The 16,059-nt window shown below is 43.7% G+C and overlaps 1 protein-coding gene across 1 annotated transcript in view; it reads left to right on the forward strand.

Moving 5' to 3' along the window:
- Positions 1 to 16,059, forward strand: part of ARHGEF4 (Rho guanine nucleotide exchange factor 4) — a 217,267-nt gene that overhangs the window by 82,669 nt on the left and 118,539 nt on the right. Inside the window, exon 3 of the mRNA XM_040074006.2 lies at positions 11,467 to 16,005. Within this exon, the coding sequence (XP_039929940.1) occupies positions 11,467 to 16,005 (4,539 nt within the window). The remainder of the gene's footprint in view (positions 1 to 11,466; positions 16,006 to 16,059) is intronic.

A 16,059-nucleotide genomic window follows, 5' to 3' on the forward strand; every position in this document is an offset into this window, starting at 1 on the left:
TAACCATACCCACTCTGCTCATGATCTGCTGCCCTGGATTTTCTTCTGCAAGACATTTTTCTCCTTTCTGCATGTTGCCAAGACGGAGAAATTGTGTGTCACGATTTATTAGAGCTTCTCTCACATCCTCCAACCGTCTCCCTAACCCTACAACATGGGAAACCAGGTTCTTCCCACTGAACCAATGAATGCCATGCTCTTGTAGTTAACACTTTCCAGGGGCAGCAGTGTCTGCTCCTTCCATTTCAAAAAAATAAACTACTGCTTCATTGATGAAGTGTAGGGATGCCAAAATGAACACTTGCTGCAATCCTGGAATCTCCCTTGGTGGTACATAGGTATGACAGGCCAAGGAGCAATTCCTCCCTCCTGAGGAACTAAATGGAAGGAATTTGTGTTTCTGGTGAGGGTTATGAAACGCTTTCTGGCAGTGGAGAATCTCCATAATGTACATTTTCTGTGACCCAGAGGCACAACTCAGACTGTAGGGCAGATGTGCCTACGTGGATTGTGCCAAAGGACTTAAGATATGGACAATTTCTGTCCCTTTGGATGCCTTTTTTATTATCAGTTTTAAGCCTTGAAATAAACAGCCTAAATTATGAGGACTGGGTGGGATGTGCCATTTTGCACTGGGAGGTTTTCTCTCGGTTTAACCACAGGTGTTCAGTCTTTTCTCAAGTCACCTTTTCTAGACCTCTCCTCTCACCAGTGGACATTCTTGGGCCCATTCTGAGCTCTGCACCTGATAATGTGCATGTGGGTTGCTTGTAAATCGGGATTGCTGCAGGAGTTCTTTGCTCATGACTGCTCTTCCATGTCACGTCTGTTACAATAGTGTATCCCTCCCTGGCCTGTGTATGGAGGTAAAACAGATTAATAAGCACGTACAAGACACTAATTACTGAATTAGAAGGTTACAAGTAGCCAAAAAAGATCTTCTCGTCTGTCCTACCACTGAGTCTCCCTGAGTCATTCCTGTCAGGTGTGTCTGATCTGTGCCTAAACACAGAAAGTGATGGTTCCATGCTATCCTCTAGGCAACCTGTCCCAGTTTTTCATTATGCATACTGTTGGTGGTTTATTGATTTTCTTTAACTACAGTCTTATCTGCTTCAATTTAAATCCATTAAATCTTGTTTTATCTGTCATACATTTGGAGAGAAGATTGCTTCCTTGTATCAACAGTTAAATACTGTTTCCACACTGTCTCTCTCTGGGATGCACACTGTACTTTCAATCTTTCCCCATGATTCATCCTGAATAACTCTAGATCTTCTTTTAACTATTGCCACTTGCTCCACGTATCCTGATGCAAGATGCACATCAAGCTGTCTTGAAGGTTCCAGCTGCGACCTCATCTGTGCCAAGCTCAGGTTCCCCATGCCCCTGTAACTACTCTAGCTATTGTTTTAGCCACCTGCACTGTTGGAAGTGTCAGAAGACCCCTGGAAACTATCTGCACGCATGAGGCAGGAGCCTTGTGGCAAAAGCACAGCTGGTAGTTATACTAGAGTCACTATATCCAATCTAAATCAAATCCAGGGACATCACACCAAGTCATTGCTGGGACAAAAGGTTCCTGAGAAAAGGCAAGATCTTGGAGAGAGAAGGGGGCATTTTAGTCACATTTGTGGATTTTGAAAAACAAGGCCGGGTTTATGTGACCTCAGTTCATCTCATGAGTCAGGAGATTTCATTCCCCCGTGCCTTGTCACTTAATCTGGTATTACAGTGCAGCTCAGAGGTCTGGAGGTGTTGCCATTGTTACACGGAGGAGCAGAGGTGAAATCAGGTATCCAAGATCAAAGGAGAAGTAAGGCATTAAGCTGGATACTGAGCAGCTGCATCAGAAAAAGGCACATGAGCCGTTCCCTAAGCCCCAGCAGCTGAAGGGCTTGGTCCCACAAGCAGAGTGTGCCGCACATTTCAGCTTCAGTGTGTGGCTGCCACCCTGGCACGAAAGGCTTGCTCTGCCCTGCAGTGTGCCACGTGGGCATAGAAAGGATTGAGCCTGATTGGGACCAGTGCACCCTGACCCCACAAACATCAGCTACTGATCAGGCCTGGTGCTGGAATCCCTGTAAACAGCCCTTTTACTTCCTGTTAAGTGGGAAGAGAAGGGGAAACGGTGGGCAAAAAAGGTCTTTGCAAATGGCACAGCTCCAGGCAGCTCTGCAACAGTGTTGCTAGCTAGGTTTCCTTGAAAATTATTATTTTGTATAAGCTGGCTTGTTATTTGATCTCTTCTGCTTTGAAAAGCTCATTGAGAAGATTTCTGTACAGCTCTGGAGGAAGAAGGAAGGATGTGATTCCAGTTGGCACTGGAATATCTCAGGTCCCTCAGCTAGGCAAAACTCAAATAAGGTGAGGATGCAAAGTTGCGCTGGATTCAGTTCCCTTCCTGAACTCATGAACAGGACCTAGCCTCTTCTTGTCCCATGTCTGAAAATCATCCTTTTCCCCATGTTCCTTATTTTCCTGCTGGCTCCAGATCTCACGTTGTCAGTTTTCAGGAGCTGCCTTTGGCTGTAAGTCCTGCACTCTGAATTTCTGTTTGGGTAACGCTTGTAAGAGTCCAGAGCCCAAATGCAGGGCAAATGTGTATGAAACAACTCCTGGAGGTCAGTAGGGACAGCTGAGGAGGGGAAGCCTTGTGTCTTATGCCCATGGAGTGATACGGACCAGGAGTCACCCTGAAGATGAAGCACATGACAACAAAAGGAGGAAAAAGACTTATCTGGCTATCAAAAGCCAGGCTGAATTTGTTGGCAAAGCTCTTACTTAAAGTTGTCAAGAACATGCAGTAATGGCATATGTGTTAGACTAAGACATACCAAAAAAATAATGCTTCTGTTATTAATAGCTCATGAAAGGAGTGCATGTTTCACTGAGTGCCACCTGGAGCCCCGCTAAAATCACCTCAACAATGCAAAATCTGGTACTATACTTTTCATCCCCATTTGTTCTTTCTTCCTACTTAATTTTTCCTGTTGATGCCCATCTCTCTGTTGCCTCCACTTTGATATCATACCTCCTTAAAATGCCATAGGAAAGAGCCTGCAATTGTCTTAGGGGCATTTCTGTGCTGGCAAACCAGAGATGTATATACACAGCTTCTAGTCACATCTCTTTCCTTACTGTTCTTGAGATTTTCTCCTCTGTTTACACAGTATTCTGTATGGGGAGATCTCAAACCTTCAGAGAGTATTAGACCCAACAGAGAAATTAAAAGATAAAATTAATGAGGAGGGACTGAGGTGGTTGAATGCCTGGCTCTGCTGTGGGTGCCTGGTACGACTAGAGTGAGTCGTGTACCCTGAACCACTTAATGAACATATTACTTCCTCCCTCCCTCTGTTTTACACAGTTAAACACCATGGGGCAGACACTCTCACCATGTCTATCCAGCACTGTCGGGTATGGGCCTTGCAGCATCTAGGAACTCATCAGGATGTGCCAGAGGAAGGGTGTTTGGTGTGATCATATTGCAGCAGGGCTGATAAAAAGGACCAGCATGACCACAGAAACATTAGTTCAAAAGCAAACAACATAATGAAGAGGGAGCTGCAGTGGCTGAGTGTATGGGGCAATTTGTGGTGATGTTTCCAGTGATGGCAGGAGGAAGTCAAGAAAGGCAGGGTTTGGTATCAATCACTGCCTTGCATTTCCTGGGCTTCCTTTCCTTCTGGGTCCTCTTTTAATTAACACTCTGAATTATAATTCCACAGATTGAAATCTTAACTAAACAAAGAAAGACTGGTTCTAAAAGTGGACTGAGTGGTTGGAGTGGTTATAAGATAAACAAGCCATATATCTCATGACCTTCAGCTTCCAATTTCACTGCAGCCCCATTACTGAACACTGAATTGATGATAACTGAGGGAATATCAGTGCATGTCTTGTGGCTACATCTATATGCACATACCCACTCGGCATTTCTTGAGCCACTCTTTGTCTTTAAGTGGAGTCTTTTTTCCAATAGCTTTTTTCTTTAGAGGAGTTTGCACTGTCTTTAAAATATTTGCTGTCTTTGTACTCCTTCAATTCAGTATTCCTTCTATAATTTCTCAACAGCACTCTGAAAAAAAAAAAAAAAAAAGAGTTTGAAAAAGGTAAATATGTCTGTTCTAAAGTGTAGTCACACAAAGGCAGTTGCAGCAGAGTTGCAGACACACCCTCACAGCATTTGCTGCCTGGACTTCTAGAGCAGGAGTCTCCATTTCTTTCACCAGGAATCCTTCGGGTTCCCACTCAGCTAAGGGGTCAAGCCCTAAAGCACCCTGAAGGGAAGCTAACCACGGATGTTGTGTTCATTTAGTGCAGAGTAGCAGGCCAGAATGACCTTTTAAAGGGTATACAAATGTCCACTGCTTGATGGATGTCAGTACTCGAAGCTCCTGAGCTGCAGAGCACAAGAGCTGAGCGTGGGCCCTGTCTTTGGAGGAGGATTCACACAGTTCCTAGGTAGGGCTTTTGGTCTGTGCACAGCTGAGTGGCGCTTCTGCCAGACAGCTCCAGCCTCCTGTAAGTGCACCTGCCCTGCAGAAAGGTTAATGGTAACATCCACACAGAAATAGATGTATATTTGCTCCATGACTCTGAGGCAGGACCTTCCCAATGGCCAGGGGTGTTAGATTTCCTTTTCAGTACAAAAAGTGTTTACCCTGAAGCTTAGTCCCCCAGTTCATGGGAGCAGCCATGTAATCTGCTCATATCTTTATCTTCTACACGAACTTCTGATTATCTTTTGCTGGGACAGTACTGAGCTTTTCCCTATTAAAATAAAATAGAGAAGGGGTGTGCGGGAGGAGGAGTGCTGACCTGGTTTTATAAGGCAAGAAAATATATCCCAGTTTTCATGAAAAGATAAGCAGCCATCTAACAATATAAGCTTTCCCTACATTAAAGGCAGGAGCACAATGAGGCAATGAGCAGTGTCTTCCCTCGAGATCTGCCAGCAGAGGGAGTGTTGCAGTGCAATGGTCACAGATTGTGTCAGAGGGCAGGGAAACTGCTGGAGACTGAATTTTAGCTATTCGTGTTCCAAATTTGATTTGACATATTATATTGACATATTGACCAAAAAATCTTCTTTTTACATTTCAGAGCAGTTACAATATTAATTATTGATACAATCTATAACTTTACATTTCAGGAGTGAACCTACATAGTTAGTGCCTTGGCTAAACTCTAGGATTTCATTTGGTACAGATCAGCTGTCAATTTGTGAGAATAAACCTACAAACATTTTCAAAAGAGTTATGTCTCATATTGCAGCACTGATTAAAAAAACATATTTCTGATGCAAACTGCAGCTTGTAAAACTTAATGGAATAATTAAACCACAGACACAAGGCACAGAGAGCCATGAACTTTTCAGTGTTGTGCAATCATTTTGTACACCTCTCTTCTGCTACCTTGCACGCTTATCATCTGCTTAACACAGGAAACCTTTGTGCCTCCTCACTGCCTCATCTCCTCATCCGCTGGACAGTCTCACCTGGCTGGAACTAAAGGGAGGGATTTGATGATGGGGCACTGGAATGCAGCCTGTGTTTCTCAGGGGCAGTGTGTGTTTGTCAGTGCAAAGTGCTCTGGCCAGGCGCCTCTGCACCTCTAGATGGCTCCCAGATCCCGACATTTCTACTGAGCTCAGAGTGGCACCAGGAGTGTCAGTGTCAAAGGGGAGATGCCGGGGTTGGCTTTGAGCTATAGAAGTGTTTTTAGGTTGGAATTGGCTTGTTGAACAGAATTGGAGAAGCTGTGGAGTGCAGCAGAGCCACAGCGTGTGGTATTTGTCTGCTCTTGCAGTCCTGTAATGATCAAGTGTCATATGACAACACCATGGTGGAGGCCCCGGTGACCTCTGGGGCCAGGTTAATCAGGGCTCTGGGCAGAAACAGCACTCAGGCTGGTGCTGGGTGGGGGGAACACACTGAAGTTTTGGGAGTTATGGTGCTGCTATGATGTTCAGATATTTCACTGAGTCTGTGCCTTGTTTTGCCATTGGTTCCAACTCCTCCCTCCTGCCTTCAGCTGGCATCACCACCTGCAGTGATGGTAGCTGCCAGAGCCTTGCTCACCTAGTCCCGCTGATTTTGGACTTGTTTAACCCTTTGGAGGCTTTCCAGTGAAGGCACTAAATACACCTAGAGCAGGACATGTAGCAGATGTCCATGTGTTGCTTCCTTGTGTCAGGAATCATGAGCGTAGTGCGAGTTCTCACAAATCAACACAACTGGCTCTGAGAGATTTTTTAGTGAAAAGTAACTGCACCTTTTGGGAACAATTGAAAAATCCATCTTTTGTGGAAAAGGGAGATATGTTGTTTTAGTGACTTCATGTATAACTGGTTCTGTATATCAAAATGTTGCCACTTTAGATTGAGAGCCCTGCAAACAGTGCTATTGCTGCGTCCAGAGGATTAACAAAACATCTGTGTCACCAAACTGCTTAGTGCCAAAATTACTTTTGGATGCCTATACATATCTGCACTGGAGCAAGAACCTCCTGGGAAGCTGCTTTTCTCATCCATCTGTGAATTTTGTTTCCTCTTGTGCAGTTAAGATGCAAATGTTTGTGTCCTGCATGAAAAACTGAATATGTTTTGCAAGGCAAATGTCATCATTCAGTGGTTATAGAGCACTTTCCCCAGTACCTGCAGAGGGTTTCATTTCCAGTGCCTTTCGGAGTGCCTGTTTAATTGCCATTTATGCACAGAGCAGAATCAGTCTGAAGGTTCAGAACCTCTGCTGACAACAGCATCCCTGCTCAGCGGTCCTCATCAAGGCACAGTGCTGCAGCTGCTCTTCTTCCCGCTGGTTTGCTCTTTAGAAACATCTGTAGCACCTGTAATATCCACCGAAATGACAGGCAATTCAGAAAAAGTGGCTTTCTGCTGACTAAGAAGCAAAAGTTCTGTCTGAAGTTAATGTCTTCCAATCTACTTCTTCCTCATTAAGCGTAACAAGGTTTGTTTTTACAAGGCAGTAATAAATAAAAGCAATTTAACAAAAGAGCTTGGGTATCTGGATTTGATCACGGAGATAATTTGAAGCCTCAGGGACCTTATGTGGCTATTTGAGATGGTGTTTTCTGCATGATTTCTAATTTCAATCTTTGCTGAAATTTTTCCAGCCACAGTTGATCAGTGCACAGGGATTCGGGGTGGGTTGCAGCTACTGCACTGTACCCTGCACTGTCACCTCGTGTCTGAAGTCCTTTCCCAGAGGCAGCTTTTTGAGGAGTGGTTGTGTCATCATTAATTTAAGAGTCTTTTTCAAGTTCTGTCCTTCTGTTTTATGTGAACACAACTCTGGGCATGTGGGAGGGCTCTCCCAAAGAGTTTTGTTTTCTCTTCACAGAATAAATCTTTAACATGCAAATTAATTTGCCACACAAAGTTCCCCTGAGGTAGGCCTGTGTCTCTTTATGCCATGTATAATCCAACCCCTGACTGGCATCCAATTTGCTTTAAGGATTTCTCGACGGGCTTTGCATTTACTTAAGCGTGGAAATGTGTAGGTAAGTTGAGACCATTAATTCTGGGTCTGTATCTCTTCCCCAAATACAGGTGAAGGGCTTTTCTGCTATAGCTCTGTGCCGATTCAGGTGGTGTGACTGGTTCCTTGGGATGGCAGCTGTGCTCCACCACTGCCAGGAACCACTTGTGACCTCTGTGACAAAACTTCCTCTGAAGGGAACACTTTTTGTGCTCCGTTTGCTTTAGTCCATGAACACAGTTTACTTCATAAAAAGCCGTTTCTGTGACTGTTCTTCTGGAAAGGCTTGGTGATCTTAGATCTTTTGAGGCATTTCCAACCTGGCAAACATCCAAGTAACATCCTAGAAGTGACATTATCCTGGGCAACCTTTGCCAGCCCAGCTGGAGAGACCAAGACCCTGAGGCCAGACTCCTTCTTCCCTCTCTCTCCAAGACTGTCCCTTTCAGAACAGAGGTATACCAAAGTCACAAACAGGAGAACCTGGGTGTTTCAAATGCTGTTCCTGTCCTGGTACTGAACACACCTTTGTTTTTTCCTCTGTGCCCTCAGCTCGGGATATCCATAATAAATAATAAATAACAGTTGCATGACCAGCATTTTTCAAACCCCAGGGCCACCTACATCCCTCCATGGTTGTAGAAAAATCTCAGCTTTTCACAGCTCTCATTACACAGAGGCTGGATGAGTTTCGTGCTGCCATGTTAGAATATTAACCGTTTAGCTATCATGAAAAGTTAAGAATTTGATACTGAGTCAGGATCCCTGGGAAGCCAAGGAGGAGTTCCAGAGACTCAGTCATTTCAGTAATTCCATTCAGCTCATTTTTCAAACATACAGGACACAAGTTAAACCAACACAAGTGACCCGAGACAACATTACAGCCGAAACCTGAAGCAGCTGTTTTAGCAATCTTATATGGCAGTGAAGGGGCACTTTCATTCACTAGTTTTATCTTTCTTTCCTTCCCTGCTTTTTAAGTGGCAGGGAGCTCAGAGACCCAGCACTCTGCAGGATGAGACCTCCTGTAAGTGATTCCCATCCCTGCCCTGGGAATTGCACATTTCCTCTCCTGATGCAGGCACTGAGCACAGAGGACAGCTGCTTGTTCTCACCTGTTAATGGAAACTGCATTTTTGTCTCGTCCCATTGCAAATCAAAGAGCTGGGCTGTGCCTTTCTGTCAAACAAGCTGTGAATGGAGATTTATGAAATGTATATTGATAGCAACTCCTCAAGAGTTGTTACCATCACCTGTGGAGAAAACAATTGTTTGGATCCTTTGAAATATCAACTAAAAATGCTTTCATGTTGTCCTGACTTCAGGGAAAAACTGTGCTGATGTTCCTTGAGCTGGAAATGAGGTGATAACTAGGGACAGGTCCAGGTTAGTGGGAAAGCAAGTCAGACTTGCTTGGGGAACTTGAATGCAAAGTAAAAGCAAAAGCCATCTAAATGGTCAGATTCTTTTTGTGGTTGTGAAAATTAGGGATAAAATCCTTCATTGAAAGTCTAGATGAAGTAACACAATTGTCTGTTTAACCTCTACTGCCAAGCGCTAGGCAGAGAAAATTAAGGAGACACAATATCTGAGAAACTCACTATTGTGCAATATAATATTGTGTGAGAAAATTATTCAAACATCAAATCTGATCTGGAGAAAAAAATGATACTTGAGTTTCCCACCAAATGAAAAATGTTCAGAAGCCAAGAGTGACTTAGCCCATGGGAGCAAATGTCACGTACGAGAGCAACCTGGATGGGAGGTATCTTATTTTATGGAGATAAAGGTCTTCACTTCGCACATCAAAGTCACAAGGTTTATTTTTCTGGTGATTTTAGTTTGACATGAATATATTTGGTGACATGTAATAACAGCAAGACAGAGCAGTAACTTCAATTTCACCCTATTTTCTTGGCACATTTCAGAGATGGTAAGAGAGATGCAAGAGAAAAGCAGTCAGGGGAGTGCAAGACTGGTGGTTGGCATTAATTGGTGCCCTTCATATCTAGAAGTTGTTTCGTTATTTCTCACAAATTGTGGAAGAAATTGTGGGGCCTCTGTTTCTGCTTCAAATGCATAGTTTTGTATAATGCCCATTAAAAATAATGAATTTGGGAGGGGCCACAGCATGAATATCCTGACATAGCTATGTTTGGAATTAGAGATGGAGCGTAAGAGATTTTTGTCCTCTTTTTTTTTTTTGCAATTTAATTCATAATTATCCTCAAGGACAGTTGGGCATCTTCATTACTTTGCTTCTACTTGCTTGAATAGTTTTTATCTTAGTTCCTTGCCGTCCGTAAGTTTGTGTTCAGAGCAGTGTTGAGGGGGCAGAGCTGGAGCTGCTGAGCAGCTGCTGCTGCACTCGCTGCTGTGTGAGCCAACTGCTCCCACATTTCCCGCTGTGAAATGCTCTGTGCTGCTCACTGCTGGCCACTCCTGTCCTGGGGACACGGGTGTGCCATGGTTGGAGGACCTCAGTTCCACGTGTCACTGACTGCACACAGTGAAGGACACATTGCTCTGCTGGTTATGTGACTCGTGTTGCCACTGCAGTGCAATTTGATCAGGTTCAGAAGTGATTCTTGGACTTGTTTTGAAGTACTGAATTCTCCCCCTTGCCTCCTCCATTCAATTTGTATTTTTCTTCTTCTGCCAAGAGAAACTACCGGTCTTCTTATTGAGAAATTCTCATATGGAAATAACTCTTGTGTCTTTCTTTTTCCAATTTACCATGTTTTGGAGTTTAAATCAGAAACTCTGCGACATGCCCTTTGATGTGATTTGCAATTTGTCTCCCTATATGAGGATTCACACTTCCTCTGTGACAAGGTACCCTGGTGAATGTGACGTGCAGCTCAGGCTAAAGCATCTTGTGTTCTATGTTTGACGCATGCCATTCTCTTATGGTGATTTTTAGATTTTTTTTTTTTTTTAATGAAAGGTTTTCATTGTTTATAAGTCAGCTTTCAGATTTTAAAATATGCCAACCATTCTTGTGAGGACTGTCACCAAAACCTGGGTAAAGAGGCATCCAACATTAGGGTTAAAGGCTGCCATTTATATTTGTGTGGCATCTCATTCTAGATACAAATGGACTGAAGCTGAAACCAGCCAGATATCTCAGCTGAGTTCAGTTGTAGAACTTCTGACAATAGCTGAACCTGAAGCTGACAGACAGCAAGTACTATTTTTACCTCAGGAAACTTTGAAGTCACTTTGCTCTGACTTCATTTTCTGCTTCAAAGTTGAGAAATATCCAGACTTCTGTTGAAGAAAAGAAGACTGAAGTTTTCCCAGGGTTAGCTGTCTGTAACAAAAACATTTCCTAATACTGACAGAGTGGTTTTAATCCTTCTGCTCAGATCCAATGATTTGGATGTGCTCTGATAATTGATCCATGTAGTGCTCCTGCTATGAGTCTTCTGGGAAATGAGATTTAAGACCTTTTTCACCTTTGGTTCAAGTTTTGGCATGGGTAATATCTGATTATTCAAGTGCAGTTATTCTGCATATATTTATGCCACATTTCTGTAATGCAGACACTAATAATTACTTCCCATGTTTTTCACATAAACCTCCTGCTCCTCAGATTTAAAGCTGTGTACATTGGACTTTCTAGATCTACTGGCAAGGGAAATTTCCATTTGATGTATTTGAATGTGAAAAGTGTTTTGGTAATGGCTTATGAAAGATATGGCCAAAAGTAAAATTTTGGCCTCTGCATAGCTAAATATGAAAATGAAAAAAATGGTTAATTAAGAAACATAAAAGAAAAAAAGGCAAGAAATAGAAAGACCTCAGGACCATCAAGAAGTAAGACATTGAGTATAACTTGCAAAGACATCCATATGTATTGAATTAATTGTGTTCTGAAGTCCCTTTTCTAATAATAATTCATGTTACCCTGCTGCTGTGGGATACCATTGTTAAATCATTCTTTTTTGTTTATTCACAGACCCCACAGCCAGTTGAAAACTATATCAGTGAAGGAGAGTTTGAAGATGATCTGAGTTCTTCTACCCCAAGCACAACCGAGCTGGAGGTACGTGGATCCAGCCAAGAAACAGATGAAGATTATTTTGAAACTGTGTCACATCAGAGCGGATCTTTGTCAGATGTAAAAACTGAGCCTTATGAGAGTGCTTCAGACACAGAATCCCTTTCCAGTGACATAACTGGGAATGCTTGCTCGGATTCAAACTGCCTGTTTACTGAAAAAAAACCCCTGTGCTGTAATCCTCCCAAAGAAAAGGAAGAAACCTTCCGTGAACTGAAGTGCTCCAGGCAACGCGAGTTCACACAGCGCGTACAGCTAGAATTGCCCTCCAAAATAAAAGAAGCACCAAGCAAAACTGAATTTTGCATACAGTTTGCAGAGTTAGAGGGCGAAGAATTGGGTGATGAAGAGCTAACGTTACCTGGTGATATTTGCATCACAGGGAGCCAAGTCTATGAAGAGCGCATTTTATCACAGACTAAGAAAAAGTCAATAACAGCACTGCAGAGTAAGGCAGAGTTAGAAAGCAGTGGAGTGCAGTCCTGTACCAACTCAGTACTTACAGAAAACGGTGTTGCAAGACTGAAGGAACATCCTGCAGTATTTAACATTGCTTGTTTCAAAGCAAACTCAGAAAGTTGTTTGGTTTTTCCTGAGGTACAGCAGTTTTCCTTCTGGTCATATGCAGCAGCAAGCTGTAGTTTGCCTAATCTTCATTTTGAAACAAATGGGCCTAACTGTAAAAGTGACACTGAGACGTCTGACTGTAAGTGTGAATTAAAGTCTATGTCCAGTATAAAATGCAGCAGGAGGAATTCAGCTGACAGTGAGGACACTACAGGTAAAAGGATAAAACATGGAAGCACAGAGACCATGTTGACATCACATTCACCCTTCTACCAGAGTTGCTTCAACCCAAAATCTCGGCTACCACGCACAAGGTCAGAGATTACAGAAAGTAAAACATGGCACAGCGTACCTGAAAATATCAGTGCTCAAAGTGAGACAGAATGTGTGGTGAGCTGTATTCACCCAGCTGACAAATTTAGATGGTCATGTTCCAGAATACATCTTCAAGATCTGGATTTTGAATACACTTGGAAAAACTTAGGAAGGGTAACTGTAAGCACTGAAAAGGTTACTGAAGATGAGGGCCAATTTGGCATAAAGAGATCTGCTCTTGGTACTGACACAGACTCAAAGGAGTGTCAGGTTTCTCAAGCAGCAGCCTCCCCCCAGTGCATTGATTATTATTTACACTCTAAATCAGAGGGACGTGGCCTTAGCCCAGAGCCAGCTGGTAATTGTGCTGACAGCTTAACATGGAGTGATGCTTGTGAGGGCAATCCAAAGCAAAAGGAGACATCCTCTTCCCTGGATCGGGATCCAGTGATTATAAACACTGAGGAACTTAAGCAAAACAATGAGGGCAAAGCTGAAAGAGATCTGGAAGCAAGTAGATTCCCATGTGATATCGATGGTGAATGGGACACTGGTGACACTGAGAACCCTGCAGCTTCTCATGCAGGGGTTCCTGCTGTTGTGGAAAGCAGAGACCTTGATTGTTCTGTAAACTGGGTTTCCAATAGTGGAATACAGCACAAACATTTGAAGGCGAATGGCCTTGAATCTGAACTGTCAGATTCAGAGATTGCAGCAGGAGAAAGATGGGCAGATGATTCTTCTAATCTTGGCTTTGGTTGGGAAGTCCTGGAAACTGCAACGCAACCAGATGGCAGTGACAGAGGAGCAGAGCACGGAGAGTCAGTGCAGCAAAATACAAGTTGCAAAACCGGTGCCTTGAGGAGCCACTGGGAGCTAGAAACAAATGAACATCCTGCTCACAAAGGAAAGGATGAAGAGAGTGTCTTTGCTGTTGAAAGGACTCCCAGATCAGATTATATAAGGCAGGGAAGGGATTTAATGACAATTCCAGAATTAAAGCCTGCCTTAATTATAGTGTCTGTAGAGGAGAAAGGATTACACTCCAAAACACTGAATGATAACCTTCCTACTGATGTGGTAGCTGAAACATTGGGAAATGTAGTGAGCAAGGATTTGATGCCTCCTCATACTGTCAGTAAAGCTCATGATGAGCCAGAGAGAGTTCTGAGTGAAAGCTGTAACTGTGAAGAACAAATTCTGGCCATCCACCCTCTTCCTGGCAGTACAGAGATACCCTCTGGTAAGGATGCAGCCGAAGTAAAACCAGAAACTTCAGAAGAGAAAAGAGAGAAAACAGAAGCAGCTTCATTCCTAGGATTAACCTGTAGTAATTCTGCAGTATCAAGTGCAAAAGTGGAATTCGGGAATGTTGCTTTACCACTAGGCAGTCATACAATTATTGCAGAAAGTCAGATGGATTCATGTGAAAAATCCCTTGTAAAATGCCCCAGTGGAAGCGGTGTGAAGGCCTCTGAGGAAGGTTCCTGCAGAACAGGAACACTGGTGTCCGGTGCAGTGACACTGGAAACCAGCAGCAGTGTAAGAAGTGTGTATCGGGGAGGTGGTGCTGGTGTCAGCCTTGAAGGGCCCAGTGTCAGCACTGTAAAGTCACAGGGCAGAGGTGATCTGATGGCCTCCGAGGAAGAGCCCTGCAAAACAAAGAGTGGTTTTGAATTCAAGACCGGAGAGTTAGGAAAGTCAGGCTTTAGAAACCCTGGAATGAGCCACTACCAGGTGTCTAAGGAAGAGGGATTCAAAGCACATCGAAGCACAGAGAAAGGTTTAAATATTACCAGTGCAATGACACTGGACACCAGCAGCAGTACAAGCAGTTTGTGTGAGGGACATGGTGCTGATGTCAGCCCTCAGGGGCCCAGCATTGTCTCTGAACAAGCAATAGGCAGGCAAGGAAATGAAAGATGTAATGGCTCAAATGAAAAACCAGGCATTTGTGTAGAACCCTCTCTTTGGGAAAGAAAGGAGGGCTCTCCTGCAGAAGACACCTCTAGCCCCAGCAAAGACAGTGCACTTGGTCTGGATGTGCCTGATGTCTTTGATGAGTCTCTGAACAGGGAGACCCAGAGCACTTTCATGCTGGGCCTGGATAATGTAAGTACCTGCAGCACTAACAGCGAGGAGCTGGATGAGAACTCATCCCACACCCTGGGAAGTAACAGCAGTCTTCATAAAACTGTACAAAAGCCAACAAAGAATGAGAATAGCGGGAAAGCTTCCAAGTTTTTAGTATTTTCAAAAATGACATCTTTCAGGAAAACTAAGCCTGCCTCATGGGAAAATCAGGGGAGCAGCAGTATCTTTGGCAGCAAGGCAAAGACAGAAGAACTGGATGTTGGGAAAGATGATGAAGACACTGCAAGTTTACTGTCTTTCAGAAGCTGTTCATCTGGTTTACTCTTTCACAGGAAGGAAAGCTACACCTCTGAGTATTCTGATGATGATGATTTATTTTATGAGAGACCCGCAGGATTATTCAATAGATTGAGCCTGAGGAAGGCCTCTGGCTCTGGTCGGATACTGATGGAAGATGCAGATCGACAAGTTTCAGGTTCATTTGAAAACAATGACAGCGAACCTGTGGAGCATTCAGGGATTAGAAAATCATTCCCTGAAAATGAACACAAAAGAAACAAAATCCCTGAGGGTAAGAAGTTCAAGACAAGGTTGGCCTTGGCACACAAATCTCTCTCAAGCTTATTTGAGTCCAAATGTCCAGAAAAGGAAAACACTGAGCAAAGCTCAAAAGCATCAGTGAAAAATGAAAAGGAGAAAGCCAAACTTCGCCAGAGCACCTGGAAAGCTTTTCTAAAAAGCAAGGAGGCAGATGGACTAAAAAGGCCTGTCTTAGTAAATTTATTACCCACACAGGAGAGTCTTAATGCAACTGGTGGCCACGTGTTAACACCAGTAGAGCAACAGCATAGTTCCAATGGACACTCTTATTTAAAAACAGAAACAGATCATGGCTCCTCAACGGACTCCAACTGTTTTGACAGCTCTGTGGAGCCCGTTGATGTCTCTTCACCTGCACGTATGTGGAGAAGACGAGTACAGTCCCATGACTTGGGTATCAGATACTCTCAGAGTTCAGACTGTGATGAACAGCAGGAGGTTCTGAGCAACAGTTTAAATACTTCTCTAGAGGAGTACTGGATGAAATCTCCATTTAGCCCCACTGACTTACAGCTGGCATTTAGTCAGTCGAGTCCATCATGTCCCCAGCTCTCAAATTCTGATGGTAAAGACATGCCTTGTAGGCCCATGAGTCCCAAACCTCAGAGTTCACGATCCGCTTCTCAACACAAGAACTTCCGTTATCCTGGGCGAGTGTGTGCCACTTCCATGTTTTTTTTTGGGAGCAGCCCTGGAGTGGAAAGCAGCCTGGAGGCTCCTGAGAGACCAAAGACACTGAAACCCAGAGGAAGTCTTTTACACTCGTTGGATGATTTCCAGAGGGATGACAGTGGCATAAGCAGTCAATCCCAAATCAGTTTAAATACAGCTTCTTCCATTAGTGACATGCTCCGAGATGAGGTGAGTTGTTGTCAGGGAATGATCAGGGGGTGGGGTGGGTTTGCAGTCCTTTGC

This window comes from Hirundo rustica, chromosome 10 (genome assembly GCF_015227805.2).
Source record: "Hirundo rustica isolate bHirRus1 chromosome 10, bHirRus1.pri.v3, whole genome shotgun sequence".
Lineage (NCBI taxonomy): Eukaryota > Metazoa > Chordata > Aves > Passeriformes > Hirundinidae > Hirundo > Hirundo rustica.